General features: G+C 43.3%; 1 protein-coding gene across 1 annotated transcript; it reads right to left on the bottom strand.

Annotated features, from left to right (window-relative positions):
• Nucleotides 1–59: 59 nt before the first annotated feature.
• GRPR (gastrin releasing peptide receptor) lies at nt 60–21257 on the bottom strand. The gene is made up of 3 exons (XM_069028644.1): nt 20839–21257; nt 3368–3719; nt 60–868 (listed from the first exon to the last, which is right to left on the bottom strand). The coding sequence occupies exons 1-3, from the start codon at nt 21255–21257 to the stop codon at nt 476–478; spliced, it is 1164 nt and encodes a 387-aa protein (XP_068884745.1). The 3' UTR covers nt 60–475.
• Between the last annotated feature and the right edge of the window lie 1421 nt (nt 21258–22678).

The following is a 22678-nucleotide window of genomic DNA, read 5'->3' on the forward strand; positions in this document are numbered from 1 at the left end:
TTGTAAATTTACCTTATTTAAATGTATTTTTTTCTCTGTCAAAATACATTACACCATGAAATGATGGATGCAACTGTTCTGAGAAATTGTGTGCACCTGATAGGGTCTTTATCACTGCTGTAAGTCTGCATAAATTTGGGATTGAGCAGGATGTGATTCTGCAGAGCCAAAAGAGATTTGATCTTAAAGTGCTCATTTTGCTCTCACTGAAAGCACAGCAGCAGTTCCCAGGGAGATCCTGTGGGCTGGTGCTCAATGATCTGATGCTCCGGCGATGCCTCAGTCCAGGGTGAAATTCTGGATGCTTCAACTTCATCCCAGAATGAAATGCTGGATGCTTCAAGCTCCTCTGAGTTCTCTGAGCACACCACACCTCCTTGCATGCGTGTGTACATGCACGTGTGCGCTGCTCCCCATCCCCACAGAGCAAAGCCCAGCAGCTGTGCTCAGCACTTTATGTCCCTGACTGTGCCCTTTAAACACAGCCTTCGTGGCAGATGTGGTTGCCATTGATCAGGCTGAAGGTGGCCAGGGAGTGGTTGGTGCTCTTGAGGGAGGTCATTCGTGTCGTGCTCCTGGCCATGCTGTGGGAGCGGATGAGGAGGCGAGCTCTGCAGCACAGCAGCTGGTTGTTGAACTGCTTCCGAAAGCTCTTGCTGAGCAAGTAGAGAGCAAAGGGGTTGACACAAGAGTTAGTGAAGGCCAGGATCCGAGCGCAGATGCTGGCAATGAAATGCAGCACTGAGGTGTCCACCTCAGAGTAGTGGTAGGAGCGGTATAAATAGATGATGTGAGTGGGCAGCCAGCAGAAGGCAAAGAGGCACACGAAGACCAGCACGGTCCTGGCCAGGCGCTTACGGGACTCAATCTGGACGAAGAAAGAGAAACACAGATTAGCTGCTATTCCTAGCTCAGACCAGTGGCTGGCTACTTTTGCCAGTGCTGCAGCTTTCAGGCTAACAAATGGCAGGTGGCATGTCCAGAGCAGGGAAATCTGGACTGCAGGTAAACACAGTCAAGAACTCTCCTTGTCTCTCCTCAGCCCCTTTCCCTTATAAACAAATCATTCTGAAAATTTATTACATTAGAAGTAGTCTTTCCTTTCCTGTTTAGAGATAAAATTCCAATGGCTTGCCACTTTGCAAAATCCCAGCTCTGGCAACAAAAGTGTGGACAATCTTCATTAGTTATCCACACATAATATATACAATCATATGTAATTTTAATATATCACCTTAGTATTATTATTACTATAATCAGTTATCATGTGGGAATCTGGAATATTTCACAGAGCTCAGAGGCAGGACATTCTGCCACAGGGCCATGTGGTGTATGTACACAAAAGTGCTGTCAAGAGCTCACAGCCCTTTGAGACCAAGTGCAGTACTCAGAGTCTGGAGGAGATGGAGAAACAGAGAGAGGATATTCTGTACTTGGAGAAACACCAAGGCAGCAGTGAGGTGGACCCTTCAGCTGAAAGCACTGGAGCCACCAGGAGAGAGCTACAGGTGGTGAATCGATGGGTGACCACCTTTCAGCATAATCTGAGCTTTGTCAGGGAAAGGTGCATTCACAAAGCCAGCTAGCATGCAGTATAACCTTCATGCAGACCAGCCACACTTTTGTTTTACTTACTTCTACAGGCTTGGACTCAACCCAAAGGTATTGCTCAACTGAGGGGAGCTGAGATAAGCTATACCTTGTCTTTTGTCCACAAGTGCTGCACACTAAGATAACAAAGCCACTGAAAAACATATCTCTCTTCCTAATGAACACAAAAGCCATGAAGTAGGTTGCCCAAAATGAGAGGACAGACAGGGTTGCCCAGAAAAACCTGCTAAAATACACTGCCTCCCTGTGTGAGGTAGTGTGACCAGAGTTTGCAGGATTGGAAAGTGTAACACTGCTGACCTTTTAGGGCTTCCTAATGTTGTCCTCTGTGGTAATCCCAGTAATGCTCCCCAGACACTCCTAGGGAATTAGCTGCATCCCACTTATTGTATTTAAATAGGATGTGAATGGCCTGCAACTGCTCCTGGCTCCAGCCCTTCTCCCCTTGCTCCTGCAACAGTGTGGCCACAGTGCCTGCCCAGGCTCCCAGGACACTTCCCCATCCTCATCCCCCTTCCAAGCTGCACAGGTAAATCAGAAACTGAGCATCTCACACAGGCTGATCTATTCTCAGGACAGCTGCAAGCAGGAAGCAGGCAGGAGAGACATGACAAGCCCATTTTGACTTTATTTTGTGCCCTTTTAACGGCACCAACTAAAAATCAGCCATTGAGCTCAGGAAGGATTGACATGTACCAGGTGATAACGTCTCCAGAGAGCAGGCTGAAAATTAAATCCTTTGAGAAAGGGCTCTCCTTGGCTAACCATATATGCTTTTTAAATGTATTCTTAATTTGATATTGGGCTATTGAGGCCACATCTGCACTATAAAGAAAGGAAGCAACGCAATAAAGAAATCGATACCAGTTATCTCAAATGGAGACGTATAGCACTTGAGTGCACAGCAGGACGGGAATGACGGACGGAGAGTGCTAGAGTGCAGCCTGGCCTTTTGCTTTTTTAAAGCTCTCTCCCCAAAACCAAAAGGGGAAAGGGCTGCTTGTACTGCTCACTTTATTGCCACTAATCAAAACAGCCATTGAATTAGCAGAGGAATGGCCTGCGGGGGGAAAAGATTTACGCACATTCAGAAGGGAAAAAGGATAAGGATTTCAGGGATCTCACACCATTTGATGGGCAGAACCGAAGTCTTTCCAGCCCTAATGCTTCAGCACAGCACCTGAAGGCTATGTGAGATGATTGTGTTGGTCAGCCTAAGGTGGAGGTGTCAGTGGGTGCAATTGAGTGGACAATTGCATAGCTTAGAACCGTTTGTGCCAGTTTAGCTGAGGTTGAAGCGCACCTCATTTAAAAGGAAGAGGTAAAGCAAGTCAGATAAATACATCAAGGTAAACAGGCTGTATAGAAACAGGCAAGGTCTTCTCTCTGACAAAGCAACTTTGTGAAGTTTTGATTTTCTCCTATATCACCCCTTTGCTTCAATCCGTAAACACTTACTCAGCTCTGCCTCTTTCCCTGTATCCTAGTCAATACCTTCCCAGGCTTTGGCAAGGGTCTCCTGCTATGCTTGCCATGGTAACCACTCTGCCAAAGTCTCTGAACTTACAAAGAGGAGATGCTTTAACTGTTTAGCCCTGCATCATGGCTTCTTTCAACCATTTTCATTCTTTTATCCCGCCTAATCTATTAAAATCAGCATGACACACACGGTTTCACAGTATAAATTTTCCTGTATTCTCTCTCTCCTCCCAGATTCACAGAGAATGTGGATTTTTGAAGAAAGTCAAATCTCTACCTGTTTCCTCACATGCACATTTCCTTCCACGGGGATGTTGTAAGCACTCCGGATCAAATTCTTAGCAATAAAATAATAATATACTGAAATGACAGATAGGGGAATGATATAAAATATGAGAAATGACGCCATTGAGTGAATTTTGGGATGCAGCCCATCTGAATGGGGGTAAGGAGCACAGCTGATAAAGGTTTTATTAGTCCCTTTGTCATGGAAAGGGTGCAGATCTGAAAACACTGCTTCAGGGATGGCAAGCAACATGGATACAATCCAGATTATAGCAGCTCTCACACAAATCTTCATCAGTGCATGGGATGCTTGGATCTCCATTGGCCTTACTATAGCTTTATACCTAAAAAAACAAACAAAAAAAAGGAAATAGTTTATTGGCCTAAACATTCGAGCATAGTATTCCTGTTTTTCCCTTCCGTTCAGAAGTAAAAACCCAAACAAAACCATTCTTTACTCCAGATTGGATTTTTTCTGGTGTTTTAAATTTCAATGTTTTCAATAGATTTCTCATTTTAAATCAGAGCCACCTGTCATCAGTTCATTCAGTTTCATGTGTGTTGATTATGAGTTCATTTAATTTGTAATTGACCTGACAAAGCACAGGGCTCCATGACATTAGCATGTTAATTAATATTAATAACATTAATATATGTCCAAATAGCATTAAGACAGGAAGTGCAATCATAGACTTCTCTTCAAAAGTGTACCACAGCTTAAACCCCTTCACAGAATAGTGTTGAAGGAAACTGGGTTGCAATTTGGCCACACATTTCAAGTTGTGAGTATACTGGCCTCCTTATTTTTTCTCAAGCTACAAAGAGCATGTTTCCTGTTTTAATTGCTGTTTGGTGGTGTAGCTGGCAAGAGCTTTCTCTAACTCGATGTATTCAGGTTAAGCAGCCAGAATACCTAACTGAGCTTCTTGCAGGAAAAACCCCACATTATTGCTTGCTATTCTAGATATGTAGAGATATTTTTTTATTTGAAATTTTGTCTTTCATGATTTCAGCCTTTCAGAAAATTGTACTTTAGAATCCAAGAATATCACAGAATTAAACTTATTTGAAATTGTTCTGCACAGTGAAAGGAATGGAAAGCATCAGTGCTTCATATATGTTGGAGCCCTGCTCTGGCAGGATTTGACACTCCAAGTAAACTGCAACTCGCATATGCATTTAAGAAACATGAAGAAAAAAAACCATAATTAGGAAGGAGTATCTACAGGTTTCAAAAATTAGCATGTAGGGTCATTATTATAACAGATACAAACTGTTAGATATTTCTTCCAGGTTCTGTCTCACTCTGCCCATGGTGCATTTGGTTCCCCTTTGCTCACTGCTCCCTGGGGATCGGTGTGTGCCTGGGTCCTGGGCAGTCCCAGCTCACTTTGGCATGGCAGGCATCCCATCAGCTGCTCCAGAGTCCATTTCTATGCTCCTTCCAGCATCCTGGCTCCTTCACACAGTTGAACTGGGCACCCGGGTGGGAGCAGAGGCAGTGAGCACAACACCCTGCCCGAGTCCAGGCAGCACACCAGGGCCCCTCCACGCACAGCCCAAACCCACACTCTACAGACACTCCATGACTCCCCACCTGCTATAGCCTGCATTATCCGAAAGCTCAGAATCTGAAAGAGGAGCCCATCAGTCCTGCCCTGTTTTAACTGGGTAACTGCTTTATTTGCAGGCTAAACATGCATTCAACTTCTGATTATATGCAATATCCTGCTCAGCATACTTAACTTTCCATTCATGTAAGTGTATATGTGTCTCCATATCTCTGTATGAATTTTATATACATACACATATATTCGTGTATACATAACTACATACATAGTTACATACTTTTTTAATGAAGACTGTGTCTGGACATTTTGTCATTTGCAGATATTTCTTCATACAGATGTCTTGTGTAGAGGACTTTTGCTTTCATGTACTATGAATACCGTGCTCAGTAGTTTGCTGTTTAACCACTTATTCTCCAAGCTCCCCTTTATTCCAGCTGCAGTGGCCAGACACAGTATTTTTAAGGCTTGCTTAGCATCTCTTTAACTTCCACTCTGAAACTGGGGATTAAGTGGTGTCATACCACAAAGCACAATCTTCCAGCACCAGATCATGAACTCAGGTAAAGAAAGTCACGGCACTTAAACAAATATGATGCTCCGGCTATTGCAGTCATAAAGCAGAAGTGCTAGGCAGATTACTAAAGGAGTGTTGTTGAAATAGCTCAATTTATAGTCTCATTGTCCAGATATAGATTATTGACAGAAACACTAGCTCACTGAAAGTCTTCAGTAAACCTTAAAGAAGAGAAATGCAAAAGGAAATTAATAATATATCAAGGTACTAGCAGATTTATTTGGTTCAAAGGTCTTTCTGCAGATGTCTACTGTATGCTTATCAACATGAAATGTTAGCATGATTATTTCAGGGATTTTCTTAAAAAATATAGACAGCTGAGAGAATATTTTCCAGTATTATTTTCCAGGAACGTGGATAAGTTAAAGAATATAGAGAAAGCAAAATTATTTGATTTTTATTAACATTAACAGAGTTGGAATAGACAAAAAATTACTCCATTTCAAGTTATTAGGACATTTTAATTAGAGATGGCATTTACAAACAATTTAATTTGGACAGAACATAATTAGAAATGTTTAGGAATGCTGGCACTGATTACTAGGCATTCGGTTTCTTTTTAAAACCTCCTACAGCAGATGTAAAAGATCTGAGAGAGGTTTTAATTGCAAGGGGTTCAATGTAGACTCAAGACATGGGAATGAAAGAACAGAAATAAAACAGAAGAAACATAACTAGAAAACAGACTTTGAAAATACAAGTTCTCAGGTGCAGAAGCACAGGTAGATACTTTCTTAATAGCCTGACAGTCAAATTAAATTATTTTGCTGACTGTGTGACTCCCTTGACTGTGGGTTAATTTATTCAGAAATCTCCAGTAATCTCTGCTAGTCTCCGAGTATTGATGTGTGACTGATCTGTACTGATCTGGTAGGAATCCCCATTTCCAGTCACCTTGCTGATGTGTCAGTGGGTCTCTCCCAGTTTGTGTTTCAGCTGCTCTACTCTCCCATGCCAGCTCGGGCTCTGGAGAGCAGCTGCAGGGGCTGCTCCTGGAAAGAGCACGGGGGGTGGGGGATTCACATGAGGAATGGCCCCCCAGGCTGCTGCTTGGGCTGAAACACCACTAGATTTTCCTGTTGCTGGTGTTCAGGGTCTGAAAAAGCTGCACCTCCTGGCTGGCTTCTGAGTGGGGCTCAGAAATGCCTTCACTCCTTGTCTTTTCCACACCTCTTTCCTGGCAGGGTCAAGCCTGGGTTTTATAATTTATTTGACATTTCTTCAGAACTTATCAAGGTAGACTGGGTTTATTCTTCAGAATCAAAGTAGACTGGGTTTGAGTAGAAGCTCATTCTGCTTTTCAGCATGTGTATTTCCAGTTTGTATGTCAAATAATATTTCAAGCTTTCCACAGGTTTGTCCCCTGCATTTTGTTTTTCAATGAGCTAGCCTGAGGCATGTAACTTTCCCATATTTAACATCCAGCATGTGAATATTTCAATCCACTTTGAAGGGGACATTGATGAATATACCTATACACCCTAGAGGAGCCATGGACATCACGGAGCTGAGCTTTCATGCAAAGGTGTTGCCTTTGCCACAGCATTATTTTTAACCCATGTACAAACATGGGCTCTTAGAGTATGTCTCACATTGCATGTTCAACTGTCTGCAGTAGATCTAGACATGGCACTGGACTGATCCCCTCTGCTGCTCACACATTCAGTCTCTAATTATTATTTGAAATATATATATATTTTTCAGCTAAACTTTCCCTATCAGCTTTTAAAGAAATTTTTGGAGAAGTTTAAAAACCAGAGGTACAATTCATGCCCTACAACAACGGCCAAAACTTAAAAATATGCCTTCTGAATATTCAGTTGAATAAAAAAAGACACAGCGAAGAACTCATGCCAAACAGCCCAGATGAAAATGACTGTGTTGCTGATCTGATCAGAAATATGAAAAAGATGCTGATCTTTACTACTGCTAGTGCTTGAATTTCCCTGTTCTCACTTGTGAAGCAGCAACTTGCCATGTACACTGCAGCTGCCAATGACCTCCTAGCCAGGATGGATGCCAGTCAGCTCCTTGTCTCGCAGTCTCACTCACAGAAGCCCTCAAACAGAAATTACTCATGGGGCTATCCTCAGTGTGCTTAATACAACTGCAATTCATGAGGCACCGTGAGGATTTCCCCCCTAAGGAAATCCTCCCCACACCAGACACAGTGACCATGGTGCTGTCCCTGTTCTCCAGGTCAGTCTCCAAGAGGAAGTGGGTGATTGTGTGGTTTCAACCCGGAACACCTGATCACTTTTTAACTTAAGCCCCAAAGTTCATTTTGGATTGGTAGGAGCCCACACAGCATGTGCATCTCCACTGAATCCTTGAAAATGTCTTTTACGCATCTCTTAGGATCTCTATCGTGCTCATTGAGTTATTGTTTCTCACAACTGAAGCTACTGAAATGACCATAAACCACTAAAATGTGACACACCCAAGGTCTTTGTGTGGTAAATACTTTCCTGCTGAGGTTACTATGCCAGGGAAACAGGAAAACTGTGTAGTTGTCCCTGTGTTAATTATAATGTAACTAATGATAGCATCACCTAATGTACTCTAAAGCTCAGAGTATGCAAACATTGGTTAATACCATGCACTTAGCCCCAAAGCTGCAGCTTCGAATATAAACACAGAAGAAGGTGTAGCATGAAAAATACAGTTACAGATATACTGTCCAAAGATACCAACCAAAATATGCCCCCAAATGGATGTCAAAGTTTCCTAGGTGTAGTTTCTCTGTTGGTACAAAAATATTTTAGCCACCTTTGCGCTCCTCAGCTGAGCCAAGAAAATACACACCACCTGAAGCATAAACAGGCTTTGCCTTCAAAGCCATACTGCCTATATATTTCTATGCATAGAGGGGCTGCAGTTTTGCTCTCTGGGGAAGAAAGGACCTTATCCATAAAGACTGCAGCCTCAGTGCTTCCTTCACAGCTTTTTCCTGTCACCTTCATCCACTTACTTGTGCCTGTTACAACAGCCACAAAAATTAAATTAACTAAAACATGGGGAGGAAAATCATTTGTTTTCCTGGGATTTTAAATTAATTTAGCTCCATATGACTAACTCTCTGTTTTGTTGGCTTTTTTTTTTTTTAGGGAAGTAACTTTCTGCTGTGTGGAGAAGCTGGTGCTATAGGCAGCCTCAGTTTGCTCTCCTCTTTTATGATTGCTTTGTATTAATGCCTTTCTCCCTTCCCTTATGCCAGCAAGAAAAAACTAATGTAGATGACCCAGGAGTGTAGGGAGCAAAAATGGCTGAAAGAGGCTCTGCCACAGAGTACTGTCCTTTTCTATCTCAGTCCTTCCAAGCACGTCCATCTTTCTGCAGCTTAACCTCACACCTGCAAGAAATATAACAGAAAAAAAAGCCTACCCATCCTTTCTCCACAGGAAAGGAACACTGCCCCTCCAAAATGAATTTTTAGGAGTCCTTAATTGTCAAGGAAAGTTTCCTCCAAGCAGTATCATCTGTTACTATGTCCTACACCATTTACATAAATAGATCCTGTGCCCCACTCCTGAATTTTTATAATGGTTTAAAAACCAAGTGTGTTAAAACCTGTTCAAACAAGATTTCAGAAGCCTTGTCCACCCTTGCTTCATTACCAGTCTTACTGTTTACACTGCATCAGGCTGGTGGAAAGATGTGCCATACTGACACTTTCTATTTTCTCTCTGAAGTAAGATATCTGCTTACGAAGTTTTGAATCTGTTTAAACTGAGCTATATTTTGAGAAGTTGAGCTAATTTGAATCTCAAAATTAAATTTAAAAAGCAGGTTTTGGCTGGAATGGAGTGATGTCTTACAGAAACAGTCATGTAGATTGCTGGGAAATGAAAACACTGAGTTCTTCCCAGTTCTAGAAAACGAGCTCCTGAAATTGCCACGACTTCATGCGGTAATGATGGAAGAACTGCCTCTCAGTCAGCATGTCCCCCATACTTCTTCTGTTCCCCCTTGTAACTGAAATGGGGAGAAAAGTGCAATTTGCAGTCCCTCTGATCCCCAAACATCTGTTCCCGTTTGTAAGGTTAATGTGAGCACATTGATCTGGCCCTGGCCCGAGAACAGACCGAACAAAAATCCTTTCACTGAGATTTTGTAATTATGTTCTACTAGCATCACATTATTGTTTTGCCCACATAATATGAAGGACTGGCTCAATTACCATTCAAAAAAGCCTCAGGCAACAGAGAAAAATTGATGCTATGGAAAAACTGCATAAATGAAGAAGATGGAGCTCTGTTGAGTGTGATGCTCCACCTGGAAAGCAAGAAAAAAGTCTTACTAAATATCCAAAGAAATTTATGACAAATGCAATACCACAAACTTTTTTTATTGTTTCCACCATGGATGTTATGAATATTTATAGCTCTGAATACAATTCAGTAAATCCACAAAATTGCTAGACTGTCTAACCCATCAACACACTCCAACAACCTATTCTGGGTCTATCTGCTTTCTGCATACTTAGTTAAGATTATCATTATTATGCATGATTCTTGAGTGAACATCTGTTATTAAAATCTTCAGTAAATTGCATATGGGCACAAAGACATCTCTAATGGGCAAATCTTAAATACATTGTCAGGTACTGCCTACATTCTCTTTTTATTAACTTAACATATAAATGAAAAGAAAAAGGAGGCATTGATGGAAGTGGCATCGTTCTTACTTTTAAAGCATGTGTTCAAAATTCAGTCTGTATACCTGCATACTGCTACATCATCCTGGAATATGGACAAATTAGAATTTCAGTCCAGGAATGTGTAAATTCAAAATTGAGACAGGGTGTTTTAGAGAGCACTGAACTGCACTACATATTGGGGAAGGAGAGCTTAAACACTAATCATTTCATACTGAATGTGTTATTCCTAATCATAACCATCCACAGCCTAAAATATTTCAGAAATTACCTATACATAGGAAAAACAATGGATTAGAAGGTTACTGCAGGAAATAAAGAACAACAGCTGCATGGATGATGCTTTTCGTATCAGAAAATCCCCCTTTGCACCCAGGGTATTTATTCTCAGAAAGTGATCTTCAGCCTGATGCCAGGTTAAAGATTTCAGTGGGGCCAGCTTCACACTTCCTTGTGAACAGCTGTGAGACCTGCTGTCTGAAGCAGGGATGGGACCCATTCATTTACAGAACCACAGAATATGCTCAATTGGAAGGGACTCATAAGGATCATTGAGTCCAACCCCTGGCCCTGCACAAGACATCCCAAGAGTCACACCTTGTGCCTGAGAGCATTGTCCAAATGCTTCTTGAGGTCTGTCAGGCTTGGTGCTGTGACCACTTCCCTGGCGAGCCTGTTCTAGTGCCCAACCACCCTCTGGGTAAAAAACCTTTTTCTAATATCCAACCTAAACCTCTCCTGACACCACTTCAGGCCATTCCCTCTGGTCCTGACACTGGTCACCACAGAGAAGAGATCAGTGCCTGCCCCTCCTCTTCCCCTCATGAGGAAGTTGTAGACTGCAATGATGCCTCCCCTCAGTTTCCTCCAGGCTGAACAAACCAAGTGACCTCAGCCACTCCTCATATGGCTTCCTCTCAAGACCCTTCACCATCCTCATAGCCCTCCTCTGGACACTCTCTAATCGTTTAATATCTTTCTTACATTGTGGTGCCCAGAACTGCATCCAGGACTCGAGGTGAGGCTGCCCCAGTGCAGAGCAGAGCAGAGCAGAGCAGAGCAGAGCAGAGCAGAGCAGAGCAGGACAAACCCCTCCCTGGCCCAGCTGGCGATGCTATGCCTGGTGCCCCTCAGGACACGGTTTAGAAACATCCTTTAACTTCAAAACCAGCAAGCTTCCACACAGCTCTCCAGCACCAGCTAAGCACTGCACACATTTCTATGGGCTCAGTGCCTGGGTAGAGCCAGAGGGATGTGCCTGCTCTGTGTCATGTGATACCAGAACACATGCTGTTGTTGGGATTTCAATGTGGTGAGCATCTGGAGAACTGGTGCTGGCACCAGGGCCACTAGGCATGAGAAGGAGCAAGCCCCAGGGATGCTTTCCATCCAAGGATTTGCTGCCTCAGTCCAAGTCTCTAGGGATGTCAGCAGCTTGGGAGTGGGGGATCTCCATGCCTGAGGATTGAAACCTGACCAGGGCAACTAAAGCTGGGGCCTCAGACATGAACCCCTCATTTCACTAGAGAATCTGCCATATTTCTCCTGAAAGAACCACCTTTGGTACATAAAGACAGCATCACTGAGTTATCTAAGCAGGTGGCATAACTGCTGGATATCCCACAGAGGCAGTTATAGAAATTCATTAGAGTTTCTAAAAATGGCAGTTTCTCAACACAAAAAGTCCTGCCTGTGATGTACAATAAATCAATACTGTACCTTGTTTTGACAGAGAAAGACGAGCTCATCATTGACCTAAAAATTAGCACTTCCATAAGCTATAGCAGCTGTGGTGTGCTTACCTTAATTTTGTGGAAATAGAATAAAAAGCTATATATATTTAGAACCAAGGCCAGGTTGGATGAGGCTTTGGACAACCTGGTCTACTGGAAGGTGTCCCTGCCCACTTCTGGGGGATTGGAAGTAGATGACCATTAAGGTCTCCCAGCCCAAACCAGTCTATGTTTCTATGATTCTGTTAACTTTAGAGAAGCACATTTCCTAAACTTAAAAGCAACTTTCAAATCAACTGACGGAGAACATAAATGTAAAGGGGCAACACTAACTATACATTAGTTGCTGACTTCCAGCCTGCTCCCTGGTGTCTCCCACCTTGCCATGAAAAAAGCAGGGCAAAAAGCTGCCCTGGATAACAGAAAATGAGGAGTCATGCCAAAACCTCAAAGAAGTAATTAAAAAAATCAATATGCAACAGATGGGAAAAAAGCAAAAGTAAATGACAGCAAGTATTGGAGTTTTAAAATGTTGGTGGCTGATAAGGGAAGCTGAGGGAGCCAACAAATTATCAAAGGTCACTCTGTAATTGACAAATGTGCATTTTTAAATACATCAGGAATAAAAAAAAAATCAGTAAGTCAGCCATACACATAAATGGTGACGATATGAACAATGATGAGACAAAGTGAAAAGCAATAACCCGATATTTGTCTTCAGGACCAAATATGTAGGAGATATATATGGTTCTATACTATGTGTGCAGTACTACAGATGTAGCAGAAAACTTGTGAGTTATATTAAAGAAGATGTGAGCCAACATCTGCTAACACAAACTAATTTCACACCAGCAGGCCTGAATAATTTACACCTAGGAGTATTAAAGAAACCAGCTGAGGAACAACTGGTGTTAATTTTTTTACAGATCTTGAAAAAGTGGTGAATTTCCTCAGAAGTGGAGAACTGGCTTCAAAGTTGTGGTATTCAGAAAAACTGGATGGTGTGATCAAGAAAATTGCAAATATTTGGGCTGCCCAAGGCCAGTTGTAGAGAGAATAAGAGATAGGTTAATCCTGCTAACAGGTGATAATTAATATTAGTCTGTCTTGTTTAACACACAGCAGATTTCAGGTTTTTTGTCCTATCACATCATGATAGGGGATGTAAATAGGGTGTAGGCCATGCTGGTGTACAGAGAAGCTGCAGCTTTCATGGGCATGTTGGCACAGGTGACAGTGCACGTAGATATGCACATGTGTGAGCCAGGGTACTTGTGGTTCTCCCTCCCCTATCCACACAATCCCTGTCCCACTCCCACAGGACAAGGGTTAAAACTAGGACTCCTGGCCTGGGAAGGGGGAGTCCCAGGTGGGGACCCTGAGCCCCATGCTTCCCTAGCAGGGCATCAAGCATGGTGGTAAAAAGCAGTATGTGGAACCATTTGTAGCCTGGGTCCTGCGAACTGGCTCTAGCTGCAGTGTTATTTATTGTGCATATCAGCTGCCTTGAGCAGGCTATAAAACCTTTGCTGGAAAAGTTTGCAGATGACACAGTGGCTAACCAGACTGAGAATGTTGTAGACTCATTGGGATAAATGGCCATAGTCTAAAAGAAACCATTTTAACTCAGTTATGTGTAAATAGTATATACAGGAGCCAAGTGAGCAGGAGATGAAAAAAGCTAGTGCTCTGTTAAGGAAAGAAGAGATAAGAGAAGACATTAGAGTGACTCTTCTGCATGTGACAAAATGAGATATCCTGTGGGATTCTCATCGTGTCATGGCTTTAGTGTAATTCAGTATAAAGCTAAGCCAGTTATATGATGCTTAAGTCCTTTTTACGGCTTCAGTAAACATAGGTGTCGTAAGACATCATCACTACTATATGAACCTTCAGCAGCATGTAGGGGCTGAACAATCTATTGCTATCCCTGACTGCTCTAATCACAGAGACATAGAATAGCTTGGTTAGGAGGGGACCTTTAAAGGATCAACAAGCCCAACCCCTCACAATAAGCAAGGACACCTTCAACTAAGTCAGGCTGCTCAAAGACCCATCCAACCTGGCCTTGAACACTTTGAGAGGCAGAGTATCCATCACTTCTCTGGGCAACCTCCCTCCAGTGCCTCACAACCCTCATCGTAAAAAGTTTCTTCCTTATGTCTAACTTAAACCCACTGTCTTTCAGCTTTACACGATTGCCCCTTGTCCTTTACAGGCCTTGCTAAAAAGTCCCTCTCTCTCTTTCTTATAAACCCTTTTAAGTATTGAAGGACTGCAATAACTTTCTCTTCTCCAGACTGAACAACCCCAATGCTCTCAGCCTTCCAGTTTTACTCTGAGTTAGGTTATTATGCAGTGGTTAAAGGTCAGATGAATTTCAATTTGAAATATGACAGAAGTTCTAAGAAGAGAGGGTAACAGAGTGCCAGACACACAAGAGGGGGCAGGGTGATATATGCACCTTTAGTCTGAATACTCAGAAAGCAGCCTCATGTCACTGGAAACATTTGTTCTAATCCAAATCCTGTGAGATATTCAATAGCCTCTGTGCACAGATGTGGGCAAGAAATACTGCTGAATTGATGGCTAGTGCAGTATCTCCTAGTCCTGCATCCATGTCTCTGGTTCTCCCAGGTCATTTGAGCACTCACATCTCAGTCTCATGCTTCAGGGTTGCCTGAAGGTGTGAAGAAACATTTTTTTCTCTCAGGGTGTCATGGTACTGTTTTCTGTCCTGCCATCCCAGGAGCTGCAGGAACTGACTGTAGCCAGAGGGCAAGTGAGGACAGGATGGGCAGAGCCCTGACCACGCTTCTCCCTTTGATGCTCCGCAGTCTTCTGCAGTCCAGTTAAACTGATCACTAGCCCGGCATCAGGAGGGGAGTTTCTGCAAGGGATCTCCAGCTTTCTGCTTCTATCTACAGCATAGCAACTGGCTTGCTGCTGCGATGCCTTCAGGTGCCTCAGCACTGTGAGGGGGCCATGGACTGTCCCCGTTTTCTGCCCCATGACACAGGGACATCAAAAACCCTTGCTCTGCCTGAGATCCTACGCAGCAGACATTCGGGGTGGGGGGGATTGCAGAGCCTGCTATGGACAGGAGCTCATGGCCCTTGATGTCCTAGATTGTATGGGGTAAGGTGGGCACCTGGGTGTCAAACTGCTGAAAAACAAGGTGAGGGGACTCCATAGGGACAGTGGTGAAGTCTCTTTCCAAAATAAAGGAAAACAGGTTATTGCAATGGCTGTCTATGAGCAAAGCAGGTACTAGATGTTTCACAGCATGGTTGCGCCTGCTACTCCTTTTTCAGCTCAGCTCCCTCCTACTTTTCTCAGCCAGGCCATTGTCCACATTTGAACATCATGTAGTAAGACATGAACTGATGGGTCCACCATAAGCTCATCTCCTTGCAGCGATGGGGAAATCTCAGCCCACTTCTGGGACACACAGCCAGCAAATTCTCCACAGAGAGTTGCTCTCCTTAATAACAGCGTGTACAGCACCTCGTACTATGAGACCATGACAACTGATTGGGGGTTTTAGGTTTTACTGAAATGTAAACAATAGGTAATCTGACTTTTCTTCCTTTTGATTGCTTAAATATTGACTGTCTCCAGCACATTAGCACTGACTCTAAACGCAGATTTCCGCACCAGTCCCACTGCTATAAATGGGAGCTCTAATCTTCCTGGTTATAGAAGTTCATCTATTGTGTTTTGGCCATCTGCTCTGGTTAATCAAGATACTCAGAAAGTTTGTGCTGTTTGATCAGTTGCTCTTGGTGCAGATGGATTCAGAGGCTGAGGAAGTGACAGCTAAAACTAAGGGTGTAAAGAGTGTTGAGATTATATTGAGACAGTGGCCAGCAACCAGGATCTAAGACTCCTGTACGTCAGCCGAAGGAGATATGTGTATATCACCCTGCCTCGATCAGCATGTGGAGGGCAGCAGCACACGCTGTGCCAATGGCAAGGGTGGACATGGGGCTGCCCAGTGCTTCAGTGCGCAGGAAGGCTTTGGGCTGGGCCTCAAAGTCCCTCCAGTTTTCTTCCCTGGCTTGGAAGGATCGATGTTCTGGCTGAGATCACATCAGTGGACCCAAACTCTCCATGTGGGGTACCATTTTGCCAACTTGCATTGACTGGATTAGAGGCTGTCTTGGTAGTTCAGAGTGGCTTTTTCTGCCACCCGCTCAAACCTTCCTGGGGCTGCACAGTAAATTACAGCACAAGTAAAATGCTCCAAAATAGTGCCTTAGTGTCCTGAAGGTATTTCATGAATACTGTGACTAGAATGCCCAGAATAAATTCATAACCGCTATGGAGTTGGCACATTGCAACTGATGGTATTTAAAACAAAAAGTGTCACTCTGTAAATCAACTCAATGGAAATCCGTGTTGACTTTTCATAGATTTTTATTAGGATGGCATGCTTCCCTTAGTTCTCTAGTGGAGATATAAACCAGTGATTGTAAAATAAAATAAATGAACTGGCAAATAGATATTACACCTCCTGTAGTATTGCAGGTAATATTAATAGTAGGGGCTGGAGACATCTAAATCATAGAAGAGATGAGTCCACTAAACAAAGAATTTTGCATGCTTAAAAGTGTATTTCTAGAAATTCTGGATTTATTTCTTTCCTTGCACTGCTGCTATTTTTAGGAGTGTTGTTTGAAAGTTTTATGTCTTAGATAAACAAACTGTCGTATGAGTTCAGAGGAGCATCAAAAGTTGTGTTCGTGATGCATTCCAAGAGACCCAGCAGAGTTGGGAACCCTGCAGCATCCTTGCATCCATCCAGGCACCCAAGGCACTGAGGCCCACATTTCCAAAGCTAACATCTTCATTTCAGGTCTCCCACACGACTGCAATCCTGCTGTCTGCAGCTGGTTTTACCACTGTAAGCCACCTAATCTCCTGTGTAACGTCACTCCACACATCTCACTACACTGTCACTCCCTCCCTCCACAGGATTGCAGGCAGCTCTGGCTGGCAGGTACTGCTGCAGTTTTCCAGTACTAAAATCCACATAATCCAAGGTGCTTAAAGTAAAGATGCTGCTTGTAAACTCCAATTACATTTTACACTTACTCTGCTGTGTGCTTGTAAAAACAGCATTACTTCAGGAAGGTTTCTCTGCATGAGCACCAGGGCATTTCGATCTTTTACGATGCCGGCCTAACAGTAGGGAGCTATGATCAATGCTTGACAGCCTGGTTAATTCAAATGCAAATGTATAAACCCTGTCAGTCACGGGAGAAAGTCAATTAAATAAAGACGTCTCCCATGACATCGGCAATTAAAAAGATGCTTTTCCTCTTGCTGTGCAAAGATTTTCCTTGATTTCCTGTCCCTTGCTGAGACAGCCTTGGCTGTTCTGCCTGGGCTAGAAGCCCAGGTGTCACTGCTCTCACGCACCCCTTACCCTTGCACTGAGGAGGAGGTGAAGGAGGAGGAGGAGGGCCGAACCCAAACTCCCTTTTTTCTGGAATATGCTGAGCAGTAACTGAAGAAACCACTGCCTCGACAGTGCAGAGCAGCAGGGCAGACAGATGTCCTTCCCCTGCCAACCTCATTTACAGTCTTTCTAAAACACACAAACATCACGCACACACATGGGCTGCTTGTTTCCTCACTCTGTATACTCAGCACTGGTGCCTTATCACTCATGGAAGGTGGCTGTAAGCACAGCACATGCCTTAACCCTCTCTTAGCTGCTCTGAAAATTTGACATACTTGCAGGAAAACAGGTGTCAAGCTCCCACTGCTCCTGCAAATGCAGCCAGACAGATGAAAGCACCGTGCAGCCAGTGGAGTGGTTCCACAGGAAATACTTTTCTAATACTGTAAACTCTTTTTTTGCCCTTTCTTACATATTGTCTGAAATAATGATAAAATCTGAATGGAATCTCATGACTGTACACAGAGCCATCCTAAGCACCCAGAGACCCTCTGGCTGTCCCTTCCTGCTCAAACCTGTGCAGGCATGCTCAGCTGTGTCCGTATGTGTCCACACAGAGCACTTGCAGTCTGGGAGGCTCCCACTGCAGGAAAAGCTGAGGTCAGCAGTTTGTCCCTCTGTTTCTCCTTGAGAAGTCTTCAAGTGAACAGTCAGTCTTCAGCACAACCCCTCGTTCCTGGTGGGTCAAACCACTGAGCAGCTTTAGGTGCTCTATGCAGGAGGCTGGCACTCAGCCAAGTGGCTGCCGTCACTGGCAGATGAGAGATTCCTAACACAGGGGAAAGTGGAAATGGAAAGACTAAAAGTATACCTCAGGAAGGCATATACTCTTGCACCAATGATGTCAGTGCAAAAACCTATTAAAACTGGGCCCCTCGTTTTCAGAAGGTGATCCAACGCAGCCAGGATGATTTGTACCATTGTTGTAATGCAGCATAAGTGACTCACATGCTCTCACATACTCTATCTGCCCATCACACCTACCCACTGCCTTACACCTTGTGTTCTATTGGTCATGTCTCTGGAAATGACCCTCTCGTATCACACTCCAATGCTTTTCTTTACACACCAGACTTCTGTTCCCTGTGATGTCTCTCTAGCCATCACCATGATACAGTCAGTAATGCCAGAAGTTGTTCCCACTTGCTTTTGTCAATGGAAGGATGCTGAAACCAAGAGGGTCGTATGATAATTTTTTGCAGATGATGAATTATAGACACAAGGTCTGTAGTAAATTGACAAGTCTCCCTTTCCTTGGAGACCATGCCATGTGATGCTACTCAGAGCAGGTTTAGGAGGCTTTTCTCTCACATGTCTATGGCTTTGATTAATGAGAACAGGGACATTCACATGCCTCATGTGAGCATCTCAGGTGGAGTTCACATCACTGAACATTAACCATCTCACCACCATGCCCCTTTCTTCTGCAGGTGTTTCCCTTCAGGCAGTGCCATGTCTGTCATCAGAAATGGGTGTCTATGAAACCACCCCACACGCCGGGCTCAGCAACTCACCTGCAGCAGGGTGTTGGGCTTCCACATCCTCCACAGCCCCCAACAGGCATTACCATGTTGATTCACATTCAATTCACATTTTGAAAGCTTTCCCTTTACATTTTAAGGTTATTTCCCTAATGATTCTGACATGATTATACTGAGGTCTGTAGTTCAGGGTGACAGTTTTAAGTAAATAGACTAACGGGCTGTGAGCTGACAAAATATAGACTGTATTATTTTGTAACAAAATTAACCCAGCACTGCTGTTAATTTATCAAAATAGAAACTTCAGCAAACATAACAGATAAGGGACACTTGTGTTTCAATGCACAGCATATTAGATTCATAGACCTAACAAAGTTACAAGTTTCATTATTATCTCATTCTGCAGTGGACCACAGATGCATTAGAAGAGGGTAAAATGACTCCTTGGAAATGGGAACATTTGATCACCCGTGCAGCATGATGGTTAACAGGTTCCAGATACAGCTGAAGTTCAGAGCTTGAAGTCACCAAACCCCAAGCTTCAGATCTTAGATAAACTGTCTTAGCTGCTGTTTTCTGTTCGGTTCTATAACTTCAGGCAAAAAGTGCTGTTCGTGTGCTGCTCAGTAAAAGCATTTGCAATGTTTACTTTATGTAGCATGTGATCAGATAGCAATAAATCTCTCTAACAATCTTCTTTACAAAGCATTTTTCTTTTCCTTACACCCCTTAAAACAACTTACATTACAGCTTTGGAAAGATGTATTTTCCTGGAGAGATACTTATTGTTTTCCCAACATTTTCTTCAGAGTGATCGGGAGGATCCAGACACCACATCAAACTCATGAGTAAAAGTGCATGTGGTCCTTCACTAGTGTAGTTTTCCTATTTTCACAGCACTTTAAAACATATTGCTTTAAGACTTTTATCTGCACATAGGTGTGTTTGTCATCTGCTACTGGGCAGACAGTGCTATTTTTATATAGATCCTGACATGGAGGAGTGGACAAACATATTGACTATTCTGTCTCTGAAACACTAAGGAGTCATCTGCTTTTGTTGAGACTGCAAATACTATATTGAAATATGTGTGTGAACTAAATTGAAATATGATCAAAAGTAGTCTGGTGTTTTAAAGCAGGTTAGCAAGAAAGAGTGGCATGCAAGGGACTACCCACAGCAAACCTAGTTTCACTTATTTGTGAGCAAGGATGCAATCCCCATGTCTTTTTTGATCAAAACAAAACTGAAATAATTTTTCACTCACTGGTTCTGTGTCACTTCATCATGGTGACAATGTATTCTTTAATTTCTTTTGGAAGAATCCAGAAAATAAACCAGCATATTTAATACACATTATTTTTTACTAAACAGTATTGGAAGATGAAGTTTCTGAACCAACAGCACAGATCAGTTTTGATTGGCTAAGGGGCAAACATTTTAGCCAAGGGAAATACACAGGCTATGGCAAACTGTGATTCCTGGCTTCAGGCAAACTCATTTGAATATCTGAAAAATATTTTATGAAATATTGCCTCACATATCATTAACTTTAAGGAAGCAAGCCACTAGAAAGAATTGATTCTCACTGCACTTTAAATTGCTGCTCCAGTGCCTTCACACTTCATGAAGTATGGATCAATTATCTTTTGGGCAAATATGAACATGCTATCTTTTAGCAGAGCTTCATTAATGGTATTTTCTCTCTCTGGTCTTTAGCTTGATCTGCTCTTGTCTCTATTTGAACTAATGTAGACTATTAGCTAAATTGCACAAACATTTAGTTTAGAAAAAGTATCCTGTGTTCAGTCTCCACCCTCCTCAAGTTGTATGCTAATAACCACCAGAAATTACCTGAGGTGGTTCTTCTTCCCTCATTAAAAATAAACATTTTACCTGAAAATACGAATTTGTAATTGTGCATTTTATGGAGTCATAATTATGCAGGCTTCTTTTCAAGGCAATAGCAGCCAAGCTTACCTGTCAGCTGAGAGAGCAGTGAGAGTAAAGACTGACACCCCTACAGAGGTGAGCTGTATGAAGGGGATAAGTTTGCATCCAGTTCTGCCAAACAGCCACTCATCAGCAAGATACCTGCTGGCATCCACAGGCACACAAGTCACTAAAAGCAGCAGGTCTCCCAGAGCCAAACTGGAAATGAACAAATTAGGGACATTTCGCATGGATTTCACAGTACAGAAGATCTTAATCAAAGTGATATTGCCGATAAGACCTATCAGAATGATGATCCCGTAGATCGTGGGGATGGCATAGAGGAACGCTGGGTAAAACCAATCTTCCCCATGGAGGGAGAAGTTTGCACTCTGGTTGACAGAGATGTTGTAGAAAATGAAGTTATCTGTTTCTAGGTCTAGCAGAAGGCACTCTCCAGATGCCATCGTCCTACTTTGCTCTTCTTAGAAAACAGCTTTCTTCTTTGAAAGTCCTCAAATCAATTTCTTGCCTTAATTTTGTGGCTCCTTGCTGGCTTTAAACAGTCAGAAAAGTTTAAAAGTCATATTACTTTGTGACACATCTTGTCAATAACCAAATTGAAAAGCACCTGCAGCTTTCTCCACAGTCCTGTTTCCATAAGGTGAAAGGAGAACATGTTTTTGCGTTGTTGAATTGTGAAACTTGCCTTTTCCTCCTTGACTTGTCTTGCTGTTAAGTATTCCTCAGCTCTGGAAGGCCAATTATCAAATTCAAAGACCAGCAAGTGGCAGGCATTTTCACAAACGGGGCTTGTTAAACTCCCAGCCTCAGGTCTGCCCGGCAGCTCCGAGCCCGAAAGCAGGGAGTTACAGAAACAAGAACTTTCGGGAGTTGCTGCCACGCTGCATTGCCAATCTCTCCCGCTTTCGGTGCCTGCCCTCGCCAGCCGGATTTAAAGTGAGAGGGGAAAGCGGGGTTCGGCTGGCGGCTCGGATCCTATAGGCAGGATGTTCTGGACGTCAGTCCTTGCGCTGCTTCCCACGGTGTGCGCGGGCTGCCGGCAGCGCGGCGGGGGCGGCGGGAGCGCCGGGAAGCGCCGGGAAGCGCCGGCCGCCTGCTGGATGCTCCGGGCAGCGCCGCGCGGGGCGGGCGGCGGCCAGCGTCGCCCTTAACTCTTTAGGTGAAAAAATACACATCTGCTCACTTAGGGCTCCTGACGTGCGTCACCGGCTCGCCACCCACCCCCTCCCCACAAAAACAATCAACCCCAAAATCTCACCCCCCAAAAAACCCAAAACCAAATCTCCCCCCCAAAAAACCCCAAGCCCCCCCCCAACAAACCAAAAAAACCCCAAACCCACCAAAACCAAACAACTCTACCCCAAACAGACCAAACAAACAAACAAAGCCCAACCCAGTTAATTTCATACTGCAAACAATGTGTTCAGAAAAGCCATCCCACCTTCTTCACTAAAAGCACACTTATTTTCCTTGCACTCCGGTATTCAATTGTTCCAGTGAAAGAGAATGATGGTATGAAGCCAAATTCATCTTCCCCTCTCCTCCCTAGACAAATGAAATTAATAAAGCCAGTTAAGATAAAACCCAACATCGTTGTTAAGGTAGGCAAATGAATACATTTAGGCAGTGCGAGCCTGAAGTTATCCAGGGAAGCCTGAATTCTGCATCTTTTTTTGTTAATTTTTTAATTTGGAGGTAACAATACTGAGGGACAAAGTTCACCACTCTATGCGATAATTTCTATTTATGAGGTACCCATCATATTGGCATCCACAGATAATGCATGTTGAGATGCAACAGAAAGAAACTTGCTTGGCTCATAACAGTCTGGAAAAACTCCTTCTTAGAACTGAATTAAGATATA

This window comes from Aphelocoma coerulescens, chromosome 1 (assembly GCF_041296385.1).
Source record: "Aphelocoma coerulescens isolate FSJ_1873_10779 chromosome 1, UR_Acoe_1.0, whole genome shotgun sequence".
NCBI lineage: Eukaryota > Metazoa > Chordata > Aves > Passeriformes > Corvidae > Aphelocoma > Aphelocoma coerulescens.